The sequence below is a fragment of the Anabrus simplex genome, chromosome 6 (genome assembly GCF_040414725.1).
Source record: "Anabrus simplex isolate iqAnaSimp1 chromosome 6, ASM4041472v1, whole genome shotgun sequence".
Lineage (NCBI taxonomy): Eukaryota > Metazoa > Arthropoda > Insecta > Orthoptera > Tettigoniidae > Anabrus > Anabrus simplex.
Genome location: NC_090270.1, coordinates 12249013 through 12275236, shown reverse-complemented (window position 1 = coordinate 12275236; position 26224 = coordinate 12249013). Strand labels below are relative to the sequence as shown.

The window sequence follows — 26224 nt, the reverse complement described above, 5'->3', positions numbered from 1 at the left end:
TAAAGCTTGTTGTTAAAGTTCTTCTTGACGGTGCCGTTGACATGCAGCATTCAGGTGCGTCGGCAAAAGCTGATAATGAAGTGCATAATGTTATTTGTAGCAGAAAAAAGACAATCAACGAGCATGTGTAGGGAATCCAGTGAGAAGATGTAAGATATTGGTGCAAGGTTGATATTTCTTATTAAAACTAGGTGGAATATCAGATCGTATGACGTACGTAAAAATACAGTGGACGGCCGTAGAATGAGAATAAAGATTATTGTAGAAATTGAAAAAAATTGAAATTAAGCAAGCTTTTACGATATAAAAACAAAAGAATGAAAAAAGGAAGATTGTGGCACATCTGATTACTTGCGTTCTCGTGCTTTTTCTTAAATATCTTACGGCTGATGATGTCTACAAGTTAGACGAAACATGTCCCGTCATAGTTAATAATGTTGTTTAAATAAATAGACAATAAACTTATGGGATTGTAAACGTGAAATATTGACTTAACCTAAAAGTATACGTATGACAATACGGACTTTACGATGAAATTTATTTTATGTAATAAAAGCTATCTGTGTCGGTACAACGTAAACCTTCTCACTGTCACTGTGAAGGATTTTATGTATTGAAAGCTACACTATGATCAACAGCATATAACTGAACACATCTTATATTTAAGTTTAAGGTTCAGTTTGTACTGTTACACAATCTTCCCCTTGTTTTTTGTTTCATTATTCAAATATTCATATATGACCTACGTACAATAGATAAATCAACTTGACTGTGAATATTTCGTCTTACGTATTGTTTTAAGTTATATTATGAATATTACGAGTGACAAACACTTGATATAGATGTTGATTCCCATAGGGAATCTGAAATATTTGTCCTGAATGAGCAAATTTATAATACCAATATAAATGGTCCGTTATTGGACATTACAAATTTTCCAGCTAGCTCATTCTTGGTTGCCAGCGTTTCGCCCTCGTGTGCTAGGGTGGGCTCATCAGTTGGTACCTAGCACACCTACCAATACGCTGGCTAGTGCATACCGTGGAGGCCACTGCGTAGGCTAACTGGAGCCACCGGCAGTGCCAATGCACTAAGAGACTTTTTCTCATCACTAAAAATTGATGCCTGCTTGGCCATCAGATGATATAGATGTTGATTCCCATAGGGAAGGTAGGTGTGCTAGGTACCAACTGATGAGCCCACCCTAGCACACGAGGGCGAAACGCTGCCAACCAAGAATGAGCTAGCTGGAAAATTTGTAATGTCCAATAACGGACCATTTATATTGGTATTATAAATTTGCTCATTCAGGACAAATATTTCAGATTCCCTATGGGAATCAACATCTATATCATCTGATGGCCAAGCAGGCATCATTTTTTAGTGATGAGACAAAGTCTCTTAGTGCATTGGCACTGCCGGTGGCTCCAGTTAGCCTGCGCAGTGGCCTCCACGGTATGCACTAGCCAGCGTATTGGTAGGTGTGCTAGGTACCAACTGATGAGCCCACCCTAGCACACGAGGGCGAAACGCTGGCAACCAAGAATGAGCTAGCTGGAAAATTTGTAATGTCCAATAACGGACCATTTATATTGGTATGACAAACACTTCACCTTTAATATTCACCAGGTGATAAGCACAGAAGTTAAAAAGTTTGTGGATTGGTCTGTTGAAGAACTATGAGGAACCTTGCATCAGGTCTTAACTTTGTGCTAATCCGTCATCGTGCAACCTCAAAAGTATTGTCCACGTGTTCCTTTAATGATGACTCCACAGAAATTTGTGTGTCATTTGAAACTAGTTCGTCATATAATTGTTTTATATAGATACAATAACATTGGTGTGCTGTATAATAAATCCTATAAAGGCGGAAGGGGGAGTGTAGACAGAATGGAGAAGGTGGAGGCTTCTTCCTTTTAAAGAAAATGACAGTTTTCAGAGCCAGATGTCTGCTACTTCTGGGAGGGGCAGCTGGTATTTTAACTTTCCTCTCAGTCTCGAGTATTACCTTACAGAGAATGCTTTATTGCTGCATTTCTTGTTCTGTTCCAGGTTTTATTTCGCGAAGATTGTAATGCAGATGAGCTTATCGATGTCATTTGTGCAAATCGAGTTTACCTTCCTTGCCTTTATGTGTACAACAAAATAGATCAGATCTCCATTGAGGAAGTGGACCGTATCGCTCGTCAACCCAACAGCGTTGTTGTCAGGTTAGTATACTTTTCCTTAAGTGTGTCAACCTTGGTTACGACTTAACCATGGTAAAATAAAGGAAAAATGTGTTAAATTTTGTATGAGAATTCAGTTCCTATTAAGATCTAATTTATAAATTTTTTTTTAGCCATTACTGTAAGGAATCTTTGCTCTCACCACTTTTAGAAGATTAGCCACCATATTATAATACAGTAGTATTAGGATCAAGATCTAAACAAGAAACATTAATTAGAATTCATCAGAGTATGACTGAATGTTACTGATGACATGTCCGCAATGTTGATGTTGCATAGATTGAAATGTATAATTTTGAATACGTGGATAAACTGCACTCATCTCGTGTAACTTTGGTTGCTCGCTCATGACCACAGTAACCAAGCTTGATGCAACAGAAATTCAACTGAACCCCTTAACTGGGTTTGACGCATGAATATGGAGTTGTAATTGTAAACGTATTCTGGCTGTTCTTAACCACTTCTGCCATTTACTAGCCTCCTTCATACTACATGTAATTATTGCTGTCCCATTATTGCGCCAGCCGTGTGGTTTGCACCTAGGCGGCAGTCGGATAGCTGTCTCTTGTTGCCTCGCGTGGTACAATGGAACCTCGATTCTCCGTTTTTGGAGGGACCCCGGGGAAAAAAATGTACGACACGGGAAAGCGGAAAATCCTGGAACGAATGAATCATCAACAATTTGGCTAAACATCACAAAAATGAAATATGTATACTTATAATCTTACAAACACCCCTAAACCAAACCGAAGTACAGCCTTCCGCCTACCTGTCAGCCGTTATTCCTGTCTCTCAAGACCGGGGTCGCCATCTCACCATTAAATAGCTCCTCAATTAAAGGTAATCGTAGAATGACCGAACCTGGAACCAGCACTCATCTCCAGGTAAAAAATGCCTGACCCGGCCGTAAATCGAACCCGGGCCCTCCGGGTGAGAGGCAGGCAAGTGTGACTGTGGCGCGGTTTCAAACATTTATTACCGGTGTGCGACATAAAAATCTCGAAACTTTACGTTCAGTTTTACCGGAAAAACTTTATCAGTTTTCTCTGAAAACTTTTTTCAGTTCACCAACTTTGAACAGCCAAACTCTTCAAAAAATCTTGTACCCGTAACGCCAAGCCGAACAACAATCGAATCGACCACAAGTCGTTTTTAATTATCTAATCTAAATTAAAGCACGTTAGATACAAAAGTGCCTACATGAGGCGATTTTTTTTATTATTATTATTTTTAATTTTTTTTAATCTTCCACTGTAATTTGGTCACTCTTGATAATCAGTTTATGGAAATCTTGTACAACGTAAATTAGGCCTACATCGACTTTTAAAGGTTATCTTGAACTCGAGAATATGGTTTTGAATGTAAGTATCGATTCTCAAGTTCTCGAATGCATTATATTCATTTCTGCCCGTCACTAATCACAATCAAATTGAAAAGGGAAAAAATATCATAACTTCCTAAATTACGGTTATTCGCGACCTTGAGCTCAGCTGGAAAGGGCGCTTGCTGTACAAGTCGGTAGGAGTGCGAAATTATACACAATTTTTAAATGTAACGTGCACAAACTAAATGACTACAGTTTTTATGACATTTTAACACAAAAACGTGAAATTCCCAGTCTTATATTAGGACCAAAACAGCAATAGGCAATCCCAAACCCTCCCAAGGCTTTATGTATGTAAGGTGCAACATCTGTTCTGGTCTCGATAAGATAATCGTATATGATAATATTAAAGTACAGGTACTAAGTTTGTGTTGCTTAAGAAGGAGCATTTTCGATTTTTGCCCAAAAGCCCAGTGACTATACATTGCCCTGAGGGAAGTGTCGAAAACCTGTTCGGTGATTACACTCGAAAAAAGTAAAAAAAATTAACATCTAACATTTGAATAATGTAGACGTTTTGAAAGTACAAACATTTGAAGAAACTCGTTCTGTCTTCAAGTAGAGCTGTCGAAATGCACTCTGTCTCCTTCTAATTGTTGTGGACACTCTCTACATTATGATTTCCTAGGATTCTCTAAACAATACCGTCGGAATGCAATGCTAAGATGCTCCTTTATGCAAGTGTACCGCCGATCGCTTTTCTAGTACAGTACTTCCCCAAATTACGGGACGTTAACACCATGATCCATAAGTGTGCTGTAGCCGTCCTTTCGTGAGACGCAGTTCCTTGAAAAACTTGTGATCGAGGATTTAGTGTTGATGGGACTGAAGTTTCTGGACGGTTGATCCGGGAAATCATTTCATCGAGGAAGGGACAATGCAGAGTTTTTACAACATCATTTAATTAGGATGCTCACGGGACTACGTAATTTGAAGGAATAATACGGGAAAACATAGTTGCCGGGAATGTATAATTGAGGTTCTACTGTATTTATTTGTTTATAAGTACGTGGAAGTTGTGAGTTGTTGTTGTTCTGCAAACTTTGTGTATCTTGATAAACTGTCCCGTGTAACGTTAGGAGAGACGTTGGACACGTATTACTGGAAGTCAAACCTTGTGAATGCTACTTCCGAGGTGAACGAACTAACAAATTGGCAATATCCAATCAAGTTAGGAAGCATGACAACTGCCGATCGGATGAGGGAAGCCCGAGGGGTAGTGGAACATATCCTAGAAGCTAAGGCGTTATTTTAAAATAAAAGCATTTTCAAAACTCAAGAATGAACTTTGGTATGAAACAAAAATATTGACCTACCTGCTGAAAGAAATGTTCATAAATTACAAGTTCTTTGGCACTAAATTCAAACATACTGAAAACCTATTTCAGTAATAATAATGGCATATGGCCTGGTGTGTGTCTTTTTCTCGTAGACAGGCCTATTAAATCTGTGAAGATGAGGGCCCTACGTCACACACACCCAGCCCCCGAGCCGTTGAAGTTAACCCGACCCGGCCAGGAATCAAAGCCGGGACCCTCTGGACCAAAGGCCACACTTGGTACCTGAGGGCTAGTCCCGTTCTACACAAACCAAAATCGTAATGAATTTTTACACCAACTCAGCAACAAAAGAAACTTGGGTCATGTCGATGAGAAACGCTTACTTGAGTTAGAGATGAATAAGTTGAATTAACATAAGCGAAAAGTTTAAAAAAAGGTTGGCCTCCAACAAGATGACAATAATGTTACCAGAAAAGCTAAGTCATTTAGACAAAATTAGCAATGAACGAAATAAAATTACATTAAATTTAAGTGCAATTAAAACTGAACAAAAAGAAAGATAGCGAAAGATGCTCAGACGATCAAACACACGGACACTTTGCCGCTCTTAAAAGTTCCAGAAACAGGAACTGGTGCAATTACAAAAGAAAACCAATCGAAATGCAGAATTCACCTTTGGATCTAACATTTATACATACATACATTATCATTATAGACTGTTATGCTTTTCAGCGTTCAGTCTGCAAGCCTCTGTGAATTTACAAAACGTCGCCACAATCCCCGATTTGCAACTAGTGTTGTGGCCTCATTTAGTTCTATAGCTCTTATCTTTGAATCGTTAGAAACAGAGTCTAACCATCGTCGTCTTGGTCTCCCTCTACTTCTCTTACCCTACATAACAGAGTCTATTATTCTCCTACATAACCTATCCTCCTCAATTCGCCTCACATGACCCCTCCACCGAAGCCGGTTTATGTGTACAGCTTCATCCATCGAATTCATTCCTGAATTAGCCTTTATCTCCTCATTCCGAGTACCCTCCTGCCATTGTTCCCACCTGTTTGTACCGGAAATCATTCTTGCTACTTTCATGTCTGTTACTTCTAACTTATGAATAAGATATCCTGAGTCCACCCAGCTTTCGCTCCCGTAAAGCAAAGTTGGTCTGAAAACAGACCGATGTAAAGATAGTTTCGTCTGGGAGCTGACTTCCTTCTTCCAGAATACTGCTGATCGCAACTGCGAGCTCACTGCATTAGCTTTACTACACCTTGATTCACCTTGATTCTCCCATCCTGGGAGAACACACAACCTAAATACTTGAAATTATCAACCTGTTCAAGCTTTGTATCACCAATCTGACATTCAATTCTGTTGAATTTCTTACCTACTGACATCAATTTAATCTTCGAGAGGCTAATTTTCATATCATACTCATTGCACCTATTGTCAAGTTCCAAGATATTAGACTGCAGGCTTTCGGCACAGTCTGCCATTAAGACCAAGTCGTCAGCATAGGCCAAACTGGTTACTACATTTCCACCTAACTGAATCCCTCCCTGCCATTTTATACCTTTCAGCAGATGATCCATGTAAACTACGAACAGCAAAGGTGAAAGATTACAGCCTTGTCTAACCTCTGTAAGTACCCTGAACCAAGAACTCGTTCAACCATCAATTCTCACTGAAGCCCAATTGTCAACATAAATGCCTTTGATTGATTTTAATAATCTATCTTTAATTCCATAGTCCCCCAGTATGGCGAACATCTTTTCTCTTGGTACCCTGTCATATGCTTTCTCTAGATCTACGAAACATAAACACAACTGCCTATTCCTCTTGTAGCATTTTTCAGTTACCTGGAGCATACTGAAAATCTGATCCTGACAGCCTCTCCGTGGTCTGAAGCCACACTGGTTTTCATCCAGCTTCCTCTCAACGACTGATCGCACCCTCCCTTCCAAGATGCCAGTGAATACTTTGCCTGGTATACTAATCAATGAGATACCTCGATAGCTGTTGCAATCCTTCCTGTTCCCTTGCTTATAGATAGGTGTAATTACTGCTTTTATCCAATCTGAAGGTACCTTACCAACACTCCACGCTAATTTTACTACTCTATGAAGCCCATCCCTGCCTTCCCACTATACTTCACCATTTCAGGTCTAATTTCATCCATTACTGCTGCCTTATGACAATGGAGTTTATTTACCATCCTTTCCACTTCCTCAAGCATAATTTCACCAACATCATTTTCCTCCTCCCCTTGAGCTTCGCTGTTCACAACACCACCAGGATGATTTCCTTTTACATTGAGAAGATGTTCAAAATATTCCCTCCACCTCTCCAGTGATTCCCTGGGATCTATTATGAGTTCACCTGAATTACTCAAAACACTGTTCATTTCCTTTTTCCCTCCCTTCCTAAGATTCTTTATTACTGTCCAGAAAGGTTTCCCTGCTGCTTGACCTAGCCTTTCCAGGTTGTTACCAAAATCATCCCATGACTTCTGTTTGGATTCAACAACTATTTGTTTCGCTCTGTTCCTTTCATCTATGTACAAATCCCAGGAGCCATTTCTGATAAGCCTTCTTTTTACGTTTACAGGCTGCTCTTACTCCATCATTGCACCAAGATGTTCGCCTTTTCCCATCTTTACACACAGTTGTTCCTAGGCATTCCCTTGCTGTTTCTACTACAGTATCACTGTATGCAACCCATTCACTTTCTATATCCTGAACCTGCTTACTGTCTACTGTTCGAAACTTCTCACTAATCATAACCATGTACTTCTGTCTAATTTCCTCGTCCTGGAGATTTTCTACCCTTATTCGTTTGCAGACAGATTTCACTTTCTCTACCCTAGGCCTAGAGATACTTAGTTCACTACAGATCAGATAGTGGTCTGTATCATCGAAAAATTCGCGAAAAACTCATTCATTCCTAACAGATTTCCTGAATTTGAAGTCTGTTAATATATAGTCTATTATGGATCTGGTACCCCTAGCCTCCCATGTGTAGCGGTGAATGGCCTTATGCTTGAAGAATGTATTCGTAACAGCTAATCCCATACTAGCACAGAAGTCCAGCAAACGCTTCCCATTCCCATTAGCTTCCATATCTTCCCCACATTTACCAATCACCCTTTCGTATCCTTCAGTTCTATTCCCAACTCTCGCATTGAAATCGCCTAGTAGCACTATTCTATCCTTGCTGTTGACCCTGATCACGATGTCACTCAATGCTTCATAAAACTTGTCAACTTCATCCTCATCTGAACCCTCACATGGTGAATACACAGACACAATTCTTGTCCTCATTCCTCCAACTGACAAATCTACCCACATCATTCGCTCATTTACGTGCCTAACAGAAACTATGTTGCGTGCAATGGTATTCCTGATAAAGAGCCCTACCCCAGACTCTGCCCTTCCCTTTCTAACACCCATCTAGTACACTTTATAATCTCCTATCTCTTCCTCGTTATCTCCCCTTACCCGAATATCACTTACTCCTCGCACATCCACATGCATCCTCTTAGCTGACTCAGCCAGTTCTACCTTCTTTCTTCCATAAGCCCCATTAATATTGATAGCTCCCCGTCGAATTCCATTTCGTTCGCCAAGTTGTTTCCAAGGAGTCCCTCGCCTGTCAAATGGGAGTGGGACTCCATTACTCCCATAGGTCCGAGGCTTCCTTAAAATGTTCTGAGCTCGGTAAATTCATGAAGCAGGATGCTGCCCTACTTGCACATAGTCCAAGTGAGGATCTCTCCTCTAACGGGTTATGGACCACCGGTGAATTGTATAGTCCTAGCCGCCCGAGCACAAGGAGGGGCACGACTCAGAATATGTCCGAGATGCCACTCCCATTCCATAGCAACTGGTATCCCGACTCTCAGGACCACTTACTAGGCCACTCAGCCGTTGCCCATGGTTCACGAACTAGGACGTGACTACAGTAACCCACAAACATGAACCATATTCACCCAATTAAATTTATTTTTATTCTCTCCAATCAAAATACTCTTCTATCTCGCTGACTCAATGAGAATCAAATGTACTAGAAAAGTTCACACCTGTCCTACAAGAAACACGCTTCCGAAACTATGAGTAGTTGTACCGGGTGTCACATAATAATTTGACCAAACACAAAAATGTTGAAATTCACATATTAATGAAAATTTTTTATACAACCCATAAATAGAATTTTTAACAGAGTCAGTTTAAAATGTTCTGGTTAGGTGCAGGTTTATGAGATTGAAACAAATCTTCCAAGTCGACATTTTCAGTCCAAATGGAATAAAATTGTATACAATAAAATGAGAAATTTCCAATCAATTCCCGCTGTTGTCTTTATACTGTCAAATTCTCCATCTCACAAATCGAGCTATCATCGGTAACTGACAGATTTAAAAAATCTCACTTTAATTTGAGGGTTTGCCACATGACATACATTCTTGCTGCCAATCACCACAGGAACGACTGTATACATCAACTTCCTTTTCCTTCAGGGTATCACTGATTTATGTAGAGACTTTGACACTGGTAGCAGTCCAACATGCTGTCAGCTCTGATCCTAGTATTGGAGCATTGCAACCAAATAGTGTAGGGCGGCATCCAGACAGATAGCGCAGCAGAAAAGAGAAATGGAACAGACAAGGCTAACAATTTTGATGAAGACGTGTAGATATCTGAGGGTATTTTTGTTGTTGTTACAATTAACGAAGCTATAATACAAGAGCATCACCCAACCGGTGGCTCCGTAGAGCAAAACTCTCTCCCACACTCGAGAACCTGGTAAACCAGCAAACTATATTATTAATTAGGAAAGGGCCAAACATACAACATGAAAATGTACAGGAGTTCACTCCAGAATCCGAGAGTTACAGTTGAAGTTGTGACCATAAAAACAAACCCTTACATAACTTAATCAATACCACACAAAATTCCGTAACATTAAAAAGATACCTAGAGAGGATAATCACAATTACAATTCCTAAACTATTCGGGAGATAGTAGGTTCGAACCCCACTGTCGGCAGCCCTGAACATGACTTTCCGTGGTTTCCCATTTTCACACCAGGCAAATGCTGGGGCTGTACCTTAATTAAGGCCACGGCCTCTTCCTTCCCACTCCTGGTCCTTCCCTGTCCCATCGTCGCCGTAAGACCTATCTGTGTCGGTGCGACGTAAAGCAACTAGCAAAAAAAAAAAAAAAAAAAAAAATCCTAAACTTACTGATATGGATCATAAATACACAGGGATAACACCTATGTGGGCTGGCCATACTTTTTCTTACAACTAAGACATAAATAGTCACAGGGAAAGGAATACCAACAACTAGGGTACCTTTATTTGTCTTAAATGCAATCCTCTTCCTTTCAGGATCGCTCACCAGTAAAGATACTATTTCAGAATTATGCCTGGACCTTGAAATCTGCGGGCTAACATGGTCCGCCGTACTACTAATAGGATGATATTTAACAAAATCCAGGTCACCCACAGACAGATTGTGCGGCCTTCACATGCGATTGTAGTTTCTGTAACCAGGCTTTAGCGGCTACATGATACACAATTAAAAGGGGAGAAAAAAAATCAAATTACACGGTACTTTAAACCCTAGACACGCAATAAGCATCAGATGAACTGCGCCGAATACACACAAACAAATATCAGGTTGGGCAACTTGATGACTATAAACAAGGAACGTGGAACGGGGGCTGGGAAACCTACCTAAAGGCCTTAGAGAAGTGAAGGTTGCAGGTTTCCAGAAAAATCAGCGGTGATGTCTTGTTTTCAAAATATTATTTTCCGAAATCAACATTACAATGTAACTTCCGAACATATTCATCTGTCCACACAATTCTGTTACACAATTTACGAATACAAGATTAGATGTTGTTTGACAAGAGCTTTGCTATTAGGCCAAGAAGCTAACCAAAAATATCTTAGCATAATCCAAGTTCTACAATACGATTAGGCACACAAGATACAAATACAATTTAGAATGAAAGTAAATGTGCTTTCTAAAACATCTGAGCAAAAGAGTGGCAACTAGGGCAAACTCCTTTGCGATAACACCAGCAAACATTAAATGTAAATTATAACCGGACTGACATCAAGGTAGCCCATCCTGGGAGCGACGTGCGTCAAAACGGCAAGACTGATCAGAGAACCAAAGACCACGAAATCCTGCCTCGCTCACTTTAAAAGGGAAGTCTGGCCTTAGTGCGATTACCGAGTGACCGATCAGAGCACAGGAGCTTGCCTATCGCCACCCAGATTCACCGATCATAACTCGTGATGTTTATACGATATTCCCGAACATATACAGACACTAATCGTGAACTTTCCATTTTCCAGAATAAGTAAGGATATATTTCTAGAATCCAGAACCGACAGGGGCCAACACACCCTGTTCTAAAAGTTTGCGTCACAACCTTTCTGGACTGTTCCAGCTATTACAGAGCAATAATTTATAATCTAGAAGTTACTTAAGTAGATAAAGGGAATAGAAATAAAACATACTACAAAATAGTTTACACCATACAGGTTAGGTAGCTAAATGGAATACGAATAAAACACTCCACATGATACAGTGAATATTCCTTAACACTTTCAACACTATGCCCGTACGGGATACGGGTGCGCTGCTTTCCTGCTTCTGGAGGGCATCCGTATGTGATACGGGCTTGATTTTCTCCTATGTTTATATCCAGCTGAACGTATCGCGTATGGTTCCCGTCCCTTGGTTGGAGGTTCATCTATTGACCACTAAAATGCAGCAGTTATCGGGAATTTCGAACTGAAACAATATACAGGGTATTTTCTTCTTGCCATGTGCTGCGCGCACCAAATCTGTCACGCTGTCAGCTGTGTTACTGTGTAAACATGTCTTGACGCCGACTCAATGATAGTGACATTTTGGATATTTTATCGGGAGAAGCGGGTTCAGAGATGAATGAAAGTGATGACGACCCTGCTTACGAACCGGATAACGTATCAAGCGATAGTTCAGGTAAGTGTTTAGCTGTATTATTTTACTCCGAATACAAACGATAGAAATACTTCGCCTACAGAAATTTGGGTTTATTTTTTTCATTTAGATGAAGAGATGCAGGCTGACGATTCACCTGTGCCGGGAACATTTGCTAGATCATCTGAACCTGATGATGAATGGTCAGACACAGATGACCAACCACAGCTACCTGTCTTCCAGTCGACATCTGGTTCAACTGTTGTGAATAGTTTCATTCTATATAAAGAGATCTCAAAATCAGTGGATTACATGAGAGTGATCAGTTTTAGCAGCTAAAGGAGGAGGAGACATCTCAAGGCTGGAGCCTACTCCCTCCCCCAGTGTTGACAGGACTGTTGCTTGCCATTTTCCAGAAAAGGTTCCTCCAACGAACAATAAAGTGAATGCTACTCGTTATTGCAAGGTATGCTCAGACAGGGGCAAGAAGGAAAGTGGTAAGCGCATCAGAAAAGAGAGTAGATGGTGGTGCAAGGAGTCTGTATAGTCCAATGTTACTATATGAAAACAAACTACTACAAAATAGGTGAATATTTTATTCCACTGCATTTGTGGTCTAAGAAGTCGCATTAAATGATTATTTTTTATTGTTTTAGCAAGCTTATTGGTATAACCTCAATGTAAAAAAATTTTCCGTACTATTTTTTTTCATGTTTTTCATAAGACTACTATAATTAAATTACTTCAGATATTCACTTGTTGATTAACATCTTCATTTTGGATGGTTGACACCTTCATACGGTACAAAAATCAGGCATGTAATATGTTTCGCTGTTCCATAATAACGTGTTAAAAATTAGCAAGAAGACCCAGTTCACAGCCAGGATCCATGTTAAAGTATTGAAAGTATTAAAAAAGAGTTACAAATAAAATATTCTACAACAACTTTGCACATCATAGGAATTCTACACAGGTCTCATCCTCCCCCCGGAAAATCAAGCTACGGTCGACAATTAACATAAGATTACTGGGGGGTCGATCACTTCTGGAAACTTGCACACCATAGCACAGATTAGTAAACATACATAATGGTATTCACAACTGTAGTTCTCAGAAAGTTTGACAGTCATCCTACTAACAATATTGAAAAACAAACTGTCACTACACCAAAAGTCCTTTCAGTAGCTTGGAATATGTTAAGGTTTAAGGTTTACATGTAAAGACTGACCATCATAACTCTGTCCACAGAAAGGATGGACACTATTTTCCTTCTGGTAAATGTCAGTAACTCAGAGCCCTTTAACTTTCTTGTAAGAAAGCGTCCAATGCCTCCTTCTTAGCAAAGTTACGGAATAAGTCGATCTTGCACCACTTTTCACACCAATCATAGGTTCGAAGTTGCACAACTAGGCCACAGGTTCTTGCTGATGATGTGGCTGCCGACATGGCCGTTCGCCAACAACCTCCATTCAAGTTCACTCCAAACCAGGTTGCTAGGTAAGTTGCAGTGCAGCCCAGCCGTATCTTGAACCAAATGAGCAGATGGGTCTAGTCAGACTGCCTCCATTGGGACACTTTGCCACAGGATTGTGGTGCCAGATGGTAGCGCCCAAGGTATGCAGTGTGCCTCTCAACTTGGCACGTTAGGTTGCCGTCAGATGAAGTTGGTCACTGCAGCCACTGTAACATAAACCAACACGCAGCAGACAGGGGAATACTCGAGGCAAGACTACCCTACCAGACTAGACGATCTTTGAGAAAAACAGTTTTCAAGGAGGGTTAGAGTTCTTTCTTTTATTCACTGACTAGCATCGAGTCACCCAACGGGTGGCTCAATGAATTTCATGTAGAGACCCCCTCCCATACCAGGGACAGTAGGGCACCTCGGCCTGGGGTAAGCACTATCCACTATCCATACATTTTAGAGAAGATTACGGTGGGGGGGTGAAAGAAAACTACAGGAGCCTGAAATGTTAGGGGAATAAATTCCAATCAGTGACCCTAAACAAAAACATACCTAATGTATTAGGCACACATTTATAGTCATGGCTAACACAAATTACTTATGATTAGGATATAAATATAATTAATATGTGCCGGCCAGCATCTAAAATCTTACAACTACCTTACAACTAAATCTACATGGTCACCAACAATGGTATTTACCCCTCCCTATATGACTTAAGGTACTTTTATCTGAGAGAGGTGTACTCTCCTGATCCTTTTCCTTTCGGGACCGCTCACCAATAATGACACTTTCATAAGAAACTTTAAGATGGTGCAGGGACCTCGAAATCCGGAGGCCAACTTACTGATAACGTGGTCCGCAGCACTACTGATGGGGTGCGTTTGAACAAACACCTGGTCACCCACAGACAGATTGTGCAGCCTTTGCCCGTAGTTGTAATTACGCTGGACTTTAGTGTAATAAACCTGTTTTTCTGTGCACGGTGCCAATTAGCTCGGATCTTTTCTGGGCTGGCATCGTCAGGCAGAAGATCATTAATTGAACACAGATTTGACAGTGGAGAATTTGGAGTAAAGGCCAACATTAAAGAAGCAGGAGTTTGCTTGTGACTTTCGTGGACGGCAGTGTTAAAGGCAAACGACAACCAATTTAGTGATGAATCCCACTTGGAGTGGTCAGTGGAGTGATAAGCGATGAGAGCAGATCGCAGGTCACGATTCACTCTCTCAGCATAATTTGGCTTCGGGTAATACGGGGTAGTGGTTACATGAGCAATGGATAGATCAAAACAGAAATTGTGGAACTGGACAGAAGTAAAAGCTCTTGTGTTATCACTCACCAAAAATTGACAGGGTCCAAAAGAAGGAAATATCTGTGTCAAGCACGAGATGGTGGTGTTGGCGTTAGCGATACGAGTTGGGAACAGCCCCGTAAAACGCGAAAAGGCGGCAACACACACAAGTATGAAACGATGGCCGGTCCGTGTTCTTGGGAAAGAACTAATGTAGTCTATGAATAATCTCTCCATTGGACGAGAAGCTTGCTCGGAAGACAATAGACCTAGGTGAGTATTAGGAGCGGGTTTACTGATGTTACAAGTTTTACAAGATTTGACAAGTATACGGATCTCACAATCCCTGGATTTCCAAATGAAGTGCTTACAAAATTTCTCTCTAGTTTTGAAAACACCCAGATGACCCCCCCACTGGGGATTCATGAAAATACTTGAAGAGAGCCAGAACGATGTTAGTTGGGATAACAATTTTGGGGTCTCTGCGACTGCGAGCAGGACAACACAAGATACCATTCTTAAGGATGCAAGACTTAACATGTTCACAAGATTTAATCCTGTCGACAATAGCTTTTAACTCAGCGTCGTCCTCCTGATATTTCGTTATATATTTGAAAAGGAAAGGAGAGTCAGTGAGAACTACATTCACCAAGGCTGATATTTGTGCAGGAGAGGGGTCTGCAGGCTCTGGTTGAGGGCCAGAGCTGCCTGGATAGAACATCCTACTGAGGACATCACCCACAACATTTTCCGTGCCACAGATATAGCGAGCTTCAAATTGGAAGGCTGAGATTCGCACAGCCCAACGCGCAAGACGACCGGTCCTTCACGGTTTGGCCAGTACCCAACTCAACGCCTGACAGTTTCAGGATCGAAAGGGAGATGTTCCAGGTACATTCTGAAGCATTCTAAAGAGAAGACAACAGCTAAAGCTTCCAACTCATAAATGGAATAGTTTTGTTCAGCAGGATTCAGGGCACGAGAAGGATAAGAAATAGGATGATGCCCTCTTGAAATTCCTGAAGGAGAACACCGGATATACCTGTGGAAAAGACATCAGTCTGAAGGATGAAGCGTTTAGAAAAATCTGGCATAGCCAGAACAGGAGCGTTACATAAAGCGGATTTCAAGTCGCAAAAGGCTTCATGTTGGGCATCACCCCACACAAATTTGGCATCCTTTCTTCTTAAGGCATTTAATGGGGCTGCCCGTTCAGCAAAATTGGGAATGAATTTACGAAAAAAATTAACCATGCCAATAAATCTTGCTACAGCCTTGATGTCTTTTGGCGTGGGAAAATTTTGGATGGTGGCAGTACGAGACTGATCGATTGAGACATCCTTCCCCGACACAATATGGCCTAAGAAGGACATATGGGGCTGTGCGAAAGAATCCTTCTTACCCTTAAGGGTTAGATCTGCTTTATGCAGTCTTTCAAGGACTTCGTTGAGATGGACAAGATGTTCCTCGAAGGTTTCACTGAAGTTTACCAAATCGTCAAGGTAAATATAAACGAACTTGAATTTAATGTCAGACAAAACATATTCCAGTAACCGAGTAAGGACAGCAGCTCCCATCGCCAGCACGAATGGAACACACTCAAATTCATAGAGGTTCCAGTCGGTAGCAAAAGTTGTGAGGTGTTTGGATTCCTCGGCAAGAGGTATCTGGTATGCCTGATTTAAATCGAAGGTGGTAAAAATTTTGGCATTAGCAAACCAAGAAAAACAAGAGTGCAAATCAGGAAGGAGAACAGATTGGAGGACCACTTTACGGTTCAACATCCGATAGACAACTACAAGACGTTAACCACCTTGCGGTTTAGGGACCAGAAACATGGGAGAAGAATAGGGTGACTTAGAAGGGCGTATCATTCCGCCAGCGAGCATTTGGTCAATAATAGCCTTAAGGGCTTTCATTTTGGGAGGTGACAGCCGATACGGATGAGGGTGAACAGGTATGTTATCTGTGACTTCAATTTTGTACTCTAAGACATTGGTGACACCTAACTTGTCGGTAAAGACATCAAGAAACTTATCACAGAGTTTCCTAAGTTGGTTGGCCTGCTCATCGGGTAAATGATTAAAATCAAAAGCTTTGGGTTCGCCACTATCTTAAGAACTTTAACGTGACAAGGCAGAATAGGGGAACGATTGTACAGCTCAAAGGTTCTTGCGGAAAATTTAAAATGGAATCTGTTGAACTGTAGGTCAAAATCATCCCAGTTTTGGCAATAAAATTGGCACCCGGTACAAACTGACAGGATAAATCTTTTGCCACTAGTACTGGCATTTTCCATGTAAAATCACGAACTCTTATCTTGACATCTAGGGATCCTACAATGTTGAATGAGGTGGAATTAGTAGTATGGCAGGTTAAGGACACGGATTCTAATGTAGGTAACTTGCAAATGGTTTTCATCAAATTGTACCAGGTCTCGCCAAAGTATATTAACGCACAGACAGGTTCATTATTTACCTCTATGCATAAGTACGGTAATTTACAAGAAGGTATGGCAGAAATCCCCCAAGATTGCAAAAAATGGGCACTAGAGTCAGACTGAGACCAAACATTAGCCTCAGAATTAGGTAAATCATCCTCCAAACTACAGTTACGACAGACAAAACAAGAAGCCACACTTTTATGTTTGCCATCAGAACTGGCGGTTAGTCATCTAGAGTTACTATTGCCTGGAGGTCCAGAGCCTGAAGTATTACATGGGCACTGCCTAGAGAATGCCTAGTTGACCCACAGTTACGGCAAGACGTATTGGTGGAAGAACCTCTACCCATGGCAGGTTTTGCATTGCCGAAGGCCCCAGCCCTAGGACAGTCCCGCTTGAGATGAGCAGAGAAGCCACAGTTGAAACATGAACGAGGATTGTGCGAGTTCGAAGCAGGTGAAGGGGCGGTTTTAATATCCTGAGGATAGGGTATGTTCATAAGACGGGTGGCTAATGCAAGGCGTAACTGGTTGGCATATCGAACACCTTCTGCAGAAACCGTGACAGCTTCAAACTGAGCGAACGTTGTTGGTCGCGGTGAAAGAGCCTGATATGATCAGTAGTTCGGGGCGAGACCTTCAATAACGTTGGCAACCATTTGGGCCTCGGAATAGTGGAGCCGGGAAATCCTAGCCTGGAGCTTAATATCTTGAACAAATTCAGTTGAAATGTTGCACTCTGAAATAGTGCTTCTGCACTAATGAAGACAAGACGTGAGAATGAATGAAAACTTCAAGCACATCTTTCGGAAATGGCCCTGACAATATGTTCAGAAGGAGCTCCAGATACATACGGGTATAGGATTTTAAACATGTGGTCGTTACTGAGATTGTACACTATTGCCTGATCCTTGAACTCGGTTAAGAACCGAAGGAAAGAAATAACCTCATCAATGGAGTTAGCCGAAAATTAAGAGACTCCCTTAAACACAGTAGTCAATGGGTGCGGTAGGTTAGAGAAAATCTGGGGGAAGGCAGGTGTAGGAGGTGCCTGGGAAGGCTTAGAGTAGTCCAGAGGGGTTACAGAGGTATCGTACCTCTCACGCTCTTGCGAAAAGGATGGAGTACAGAAGGTTAGGTTAGCCTGCAACGTTACAGGCGCAGATAATCTCATCTGTGAAAGGTTCTCGCTAATCTGAGAGACCATCGGGGCAGTAACTACTTGTGTAGGGGTTATGCAACCTAAAAGAGCACTTGATACCGTTGACGCTAAGACAGGGGGATGGTTTTGCACCATTGCATAAGAAGAAGGTTGTGTAACAATAGAGGGCAGACACTGAGCCATGGCGGAAGTGTCAGTTACCACAGGAAAATTAGTAGAGGTCCCGACATGCGAAGAAGATATATTATATGAATCACTTACAGGTGTCATAGCTCTTGACAACAAAGCGGAAGATCCCAGGCGAGCATTACATCAGACCCCTGAATATCACTAGCACTAGTTGCCAGAGTACACACATGAGCAGCTACAAATGCAGAACCTGAGTTAACATTTTAACAAGGTTGGACACTTGAACCTCAGAACTAGTGTTAGTCAACTCATTCCCTTCAAGCAAGGCAATGATTTTGTCCGATATTCTTGAAAACTGTACTAGCAAGAGTTCACACACCTGCCGCTCATTTGCCGGCAATTTGACAGACAATAAATCCCTAATTCTGTCCAGGTAATATGATAACTGTGCCTTAACCTGCGCTAAATGGCCATGCAAGGGCTCAGAAGCACCAAAAGACACAAAAAATGGCATTAAATTCTGCCAATTTATCTTTAACCATGGCCAAAGACTCATGCAACTCGTCCATAGTTAACTCAAGGAATGGTTATAGGTCAATAAGCTTGTGTCATCTCTGACATTGCCTGTAGAATTCAGTTTGCGGATACGAAGTTCGTAAATTAGTTCTGGCTTTCTCAAATGGAAAGGATTAGGAACAGCACGAACCATCCTGACGCGCAGAAACTAAATTGCAAGGCAATTTACAAATTTCAAGGTTTAAACCTAAGTACGATCACCGTTCACTTCTCTTTCATCCGCATTCAACCACGCTCTGCTACCAATATGTAACCGGGCTTTAGCGGTTACACGATACACAATTAAAAGGGGAGGAAAATAAATCAAATTACACGGTACTTTAAACCCTAGACACGCAATAAGCTTCAGATGAACTGCGCCGAATACACACAAACAAATATCAGGTTGGGCAACTTGATGACTATAAACAAGGAACGTGGAACGGGGGCTGGGAAACCTACCTAAAGGCCTTAGAGAAGTGAAGGTTGCAGGTTTCCAGAAAAATCAGCGGTGATGTCTTGTTTTCAAAATATTATTTTCCGAAATCAACATTACAAGGTAACTTCCGAACATATTCATCTGTCCACACAATTCTGTTACACAATTTACGAATACAAGATTAGATGTTGTTTGACAAGAGCTTTGCTATTAGGCCAAGAAGCTAACCAAAAATATCTTAGCATAATCCAAGTTCTACAATACGATTAGGCACACAAGATACAAATACAATTTAGAATGAAAGTAAATGTGCTTTCTAAAACATCTGAGCAAAAGAGTGGCAACTAGGGCAAACTCCTTTGCGATAACACCAGCAAACATTAAATGTAAATTAAAACCGGACTGACATCAAGGTAGCCCATCCTGGGAGCGACGTGCGTCAAAACGGCAAGACTGATCAGAGAACCAAAGACCACGAAATCCTGCCTCGCTCACTTTAAAAGGGAAGTCTGGCCTTAGTGCGATTACCGAGTGACCGATCAGAGCACAGGAGCTTGCCTATCGCCACCCAGATTCACCGATCATAACTCGTGATGTTTATACGATATTCCCGAACATATACAGACACTAATCGTGAACTTTCCATTTTCCAGAATAAGTAAGGATATATTTCTAGAATCCAGAACCGACAGGGGCCAACACACCCTGTTCTAAAAGTTTGCGTCACAACCTTTCTGGACTGTTCCAGCTATTACAGAGCAATAATTTATAATCTAGTAGTTACTTAAGTAGATAAAGGGAATAGAAATAAAACATACTACAAAATATTTTACACCATACAGGTTAGGTAGCTAAATGGAATACGAATAAAACACTCCACATGATACAGTGAATATTCCTTAAAAAAGATTACAAATAAAGTATTCTACAACAACTTTCCACATCATAGAGATTCTACACAGGTCTCAGTTTCGTTGAACTTTAGCATAAGAAACCTTTTAATATTTACATACATGATGCCAAGTAGCGCGAATCATATTGGGTTGGTGAAGTCAGGAAGATCATTAATGGACCACACATTAGAAAGAGGAGAATTAGAAGTAAAAGCTAGCGGGCGTTTGCTTGTGACTCTCATGGACGGGAGTATTAAAGGCAAAAGACAACCAGTTGAGAGAAATTGACGCATTAAACAGAAATTACGGAACTGAAGAGAAGGAAAAGCTTTGGCGTAGTCGCTTACTAGGAATTGACAAGATCAATAAAAATCAAAGACCGTTTCAAATAAGAGATGGCAGTATTAGTATGAGCCATGCAAGAAAGCGTCAACACACACGAGTATGAAACGTTGCAAAGACTTAATAACAATAAAAAAATCTTCCACCTTTTTGACACTTGTATTTGCATTTTGGCAAATGAATTAATCATACACAGTACAGTTTTGTTCTAATCAGGTACGGTACCTTATTTCTTCTTAAATACTATGTAAATTTAAAGTAAATTAAATAAAATGAATTAAAAACAATGAATGGGGTAGTGAAATGAGAGGAAGATGGATCTACTTATAGGTAGCGTATTTTAAAAAATTACTTCTATTCATTTGAACAGATGTTGTAAAAATGTGTCCGGCACTTGTATCATTAAACTATTCTGCTTATCTTCTAATAAAAGTTTTTGAAAAGATATGACTTTCAATTTGTCACCGTTCTGAATGTTGCTATGTATTCACTTCATTTACTCCCTCCGATGGCTGCTATTTGTTTTAAGTTTACAAAATGTCTCTTGAATACGGCTAGTCCAGGAACCGTGAAGCTGATTGCTGTTTTGCTATTAATAAAGGAGCTTCGCCATAATCTGAAATGAACAAAATGGTGGATATGCTTTTTTTTTTTTTTAACGTGTCTGCTCAAGGAAAACTTAGTTTATAAAAAGAATGGTTTCATACCTTGTTGTTGTCAAAATCCACTCGTACTGTGACCTTGGACAAATACATAGAGACAATACGCGACACTCAGCGAGATATCAAGGGACAGCTATTAGAGCTCTCTCTAGCGGGTTGACCTGAGAACTACTGATTCTGTCATAAGAGTACGTGTATTTGTGTGTGAAGTTTTCGGTGTTATTTATGCGTTTTCAGTGAGTTGACATAATTAAATAGTAGCGTGTGTCATTCCTTGATATCTCCTCTCAACATGAGTGGAAGGATATGTGCTGTGTTTGGCTGCAGTAACTATGAAGTAGAAAAGAATGCGCGGTCTTTCTTTCGCTACCCTCGTAACAAGAACATGTAAGTAATATTGTGTTTGCATGTATTTTCTTCCAGTGACAAAGAGATTTTTATAGTACTTCGTAATCTTCTGACCTGCTCAAATCATATTTTAACTGGCTTAAAATGTAATATGCATATTTTATTGTATAGTGCAGCGGTTAACCTTCAATACCGATGTTTTGTTGTAGGTGTGATCTGTGGGTTTGATTTAATTCAGGAAAATATATATGCATATGAGTGTGGCTGGTTGTGTTCCAAGTTACCCCATTTGGAATGCCGTAATGCGTTGTCAAGCACTGAAGAAAATATGGGTGATTTAAGAAATGTACATATTTTATTGAAACAATATGATGATGCCAATTTGATGTACCCTAATGTGATGGCATTATGGCAAGTATTGCTTATAGGGAAAGTTTGAATGTTTTTGAGGCTAAATTTATAGATTTTCTTTCTGTTAGTAGGCTTCAGGTTAAAAGGAAAATTGTCCAGCTCTTAAATGTAAATTCATTGAATCATTTGTTTAAGGAATGTGCCGATATTTTTGTTGACAAGTGTTTTAATGTGATGATACAATGCTTTTAAATGAGAAAAAAAGAAAAATTTAGCTGTGAACGTTCAGGCAGGAATTCTAAAGCTAAAAAAGAAATGCATAAATGAAAGATCAAGCCCTTTCACAGCAGTCCATTTCACATCTTGATTATATGTCTAATTTCAGTCTTTAAATAATAACCTTGTAAATAATTCTTCATTCATTTATCCAGAATTGCTTTAGCAACTTTGAAGTTAATATCTTAGTAACACTTTCTTTCTAAACGTAATTTATTTATCCATTTCCATTGATATTTGAATTTAGTGCAAATTTTCAGGTGAAGCACTAGGAGCGTCACTTGCGACTTGCCTCCCATTTTAACAAGGCTAAATCCGGAAGTGTCGCGTATTGTGTCTACTGTATTTGCCTTGGAGGAGCTACAGCTGAAGCAGCCTTCCGTCTTGTGTAATAATGATGTGTGCGTTCCAATGCTTGCTCCACCTTCGGGAGGAGGCAAGGCTGTAGCGTGGGGTGGAGGCGTGTCTCTTACAGTCACGGTTTTGGCTTTAGGAGGGGTAGGGGCAGTAGATATACGAGGCGGTGGAAGTTCATCCATTTTCTTTCTTTTATTGTCTGTGTTGTTTTTAATGCCTATTATTTCAAGATTTGATAATATCCCTTCGTATAAAGGGTTCCTGTTATCATTCAAGTTATTATCCTGATTGCTTTGTTGAATGTATTTAGAAGACTTCCTTTGTTTATTTTACATAATATTGTCAAATCCTGCTCTATAGTGGTGAACTGATGACCGGTTATACTCATACGTTGGCCCATCGCAGAAAATGTGTTGTGCCTCTCGGCAGTATCTTACCGTAAAACTACGTCCTGTCTGTCCAACATAAGATTCTTCACATTGATGACATTTTAATCTGTAAACCTCTGATTCTGAATATTTGTTTTTCCCTAGGGTATTAACACTGTCATAATTTTAAAAAAATTGCTTTGTATTATTGCTGGTTTAATGGTTATGTTTTCTGAATAAAGTTGTTACTGCATATAAATTAGGACTGATGAAAGTAAACCTGGCATATTTATCTTTCTTCTTTATTTCGGGGGTTAGATTAGTGTGAAACTTTTGTTTGAACTTTCTAATTATTTTGTTTACCACATTAGGGCCAAAGCCGTTATATTGGGCTTGTTTATGGATAAAGAGCAATTCCTTTTCTCGTTCTGCGTGGGAGAGAGGTATGTTAAAAACTCTCTATATATGTAACTGTAGTAAGCCGATCTTTTTCGTGATTCCGGATGTAATGAGTAATTCTTTATCGTATTAGGAGTAAATGTGGGTTTTCTATGTATCTTAAAAATAAATTTTTTGTTATCCCGTCTTATATTTATGTCTAAAAAATTTATGGAATCTTCTTTTTCTTTTTCTACTGTAAACTTTACTCTAGAATCTATTGAATTTAACATGTTGAGGATATTATCACTGTTGTTCATTCTTTGATCTATTACTACAAAAGTGTCGTCTACAAAGCATATGCATAATTTAAGACCCTCTATTTGTCTTATTATTTTGGTATATTCAAGATGATCTAGATAATTGTTGGCTAAAATACCAGAAGCGGGGGCTCCCATTTCACTGTTCTCAATGAAGTCTGGTTGGAACGAAAATGGAGTCTAAGACGTGAGAACGTCAGTGATAAAACATCAAAGCATTCCTAAATGTCAAAGGGATAATATTTTCGTCAGGTACTTGAGGAGAAAGAAGCATAGAAGGCGGTGACAAAGAAAGACGTGAGAAGATTGTTAAAATTTATTATTGAAGAAAATAACATTCAATTGACACTGAAGGAACAGAAGTAAAACCTCACTCAAGACTGCTGAAGAGGAAGGATAGTAGCACCGAAGCGAAAGTTTGCAAGCCGCTGACGTCAAAGGATATTCAGCAGTCAGAAAGACTTCCACAATACTACGTCACATTATCCTTGCAAGACGACGTGTTAGCCGACGGAGCTTATAAACTACATAATAATAACGAGCGCAAGACAGAGGAAACCTAACATCTTAGTCAAATTGAAATATTCGCATACATACTGCAAATCCTAGAGATTATTTTAGAGGAGCAATACTCTTATGTTATCCATAGATTATGGCAGACTGTATCCTTAAGATGATGAAACTAACCATGATGACGTCTTATTCTGTCTTAACTGTGCAAGAGGCCGAAGACATGCACTAAAAATGTTAATGCAGAGCTACCTAGATTATGGCGACACGAGATGACAAGTCAAGCCTATGATGACCAGCGATGACCCGAGATTGTCCCAGATGTTCCCAAAAGGATGAAGGAAATGCCGTGAACCAAGCCCGCATGTCTAACCACCAAGACATGTGATGACGAGGGAGTACGGAGAAAGATAAGTCATTATAGTCATTAATAAAAATGTTATTTGTTTTCTTTTGGAGAGTGCTATGCTATATTTTTATTCTCATTTATCGAAATGTGAATGAAGTGTTATCGTAAATATTATCAAAGGAGTGATGTTACATGAGAAGACAACTCATATAGGCATGTTAGAGGTTAGTAAGTATTCATCTGACATAAATATCAAATCCATTATGTAGGAAGCAGTTAACCAGTGATGAATTAATATTCCGTTTGCAATGCTGTCCGTATTGAGTAAGAGGAGGTTAAGGGAACCTTAATGTGAATACTATACGACATTGTGGTAAACGTCAGGTTTATTTTAGGACAGGTGACGTGAAGTTAAGAGGAAATGAGATCGTATGTCGGATTTTGAGAACTCGCTAGAAAATATGATGATATTTTATGGAATTGTTGAAAGATTGAGAACATAACGAGATAATAGAATGAATGAGTGATAATGCTAGTATGATATACGTTAAGTTGAAATAAATTAATGTGAAGTATAATAGGAGATGAAGTGAATGATTTATATGCGAATAATGGTATGCGAAGATGATGAATAATGTTGGTGATGATTATTGCTTCGTTGTAGATGGAGTTACGGTTCAGTTTAGCGACGATATTATTTCAGTTAACGTATTTTGAGATGGAAGAAGGCTATGTTTTGATCTCAGTCACCCCTTAATCTTTGGATAAGCCATGTATAGCGTTGATTATGATCTTCATAATGTTCCTATGTTGACATTTACTTAGTACATTATCAGATAATTCTTGATAATAGGAGTGGCACAGAATTAGCCTATACTTATATGTTTCTTCTAACCACAAGTATTCTCACTTTGATTAGGAAAGCTAGGAAGCTTACTGTAGTACGTTAATTGATATCACTGGTAACTGTTCTTCAAAATTGAAGGCTATTAGTAATTGATAGTATCTTCTTACAAGCTAAATTGCCTGATATCCAGCATAATTGTGTTAATTGACCATGAAATATGGATGATAGCACAGTATTACGACATGTATAATCACCGTATGAGCACTTGATTTATAGCTACCCCAAGTGAACAATTTGAGTAAATATTAGTTATGATGTTTCAATCATATTATTATTTTTAAGGATGTAATGACTTAATGATTTACCTTTCTTCTCATACGAAATGCGACATCAAGAATTTTGAAAGAATGTTAGGAAAGTGTAACACAAGTGAACCATGTTAAATAATTTAAATTATATTATTATTCTTTTTTAATATTTTCTCACAACCAAGTTGTCAATAATTGAGCATGGATAGTGAATCTATCATACTGTGAGGTAATTAATGAATGTTTGAGAAAAAATTAGTAAGATTTTAGGAACAATTTCAAGCAATGATTGACAAGATGAAAGATGAAATTCTAATTTTATTTGTGATTTAGTCAGACTTTTGAATCTGCGTTCGACACATTTAATAACTCTCAGTCAATATTGTAAATATTATAATTTGATGTAATTTTCTTTATTCAGTTAGAGATCTCTAATTTTGAATGCATTTCGATGATTAATTGAAGAAGCATGAAGTCAACTATTATTTATTTTTCAAGAAATAATTCCTAACATACTAAGCATTTTCTTCAATTTCTACTTTACTTTTAAATAAATATTA

The 26224-nt window shown here is 39.6% G+C and overlaps 1 protein-coding gene across 1 annotated transcript in view; it reads left to right on the top strand.

Annotated features, from left to right (window-relative positions):
• LOC136876030 (developmentally-regulated GTP-binding protein 2) overlaps positions 1-26224 on the top strand; it is a 155556-nt gene that overhangs the window by 62294 nt on the left and 67038 nt on the right. Inside the window, exon 6 of the mRNA XM_067149641.2 lies at positions 2053-2210. Within this exon, the coding sequence (XP_067005742.1) occupies positions 2053-2210 (158 nt within the window). The remainder of the gene's footprint in view (positions 1-2052; positions 2211-26224) is intronic.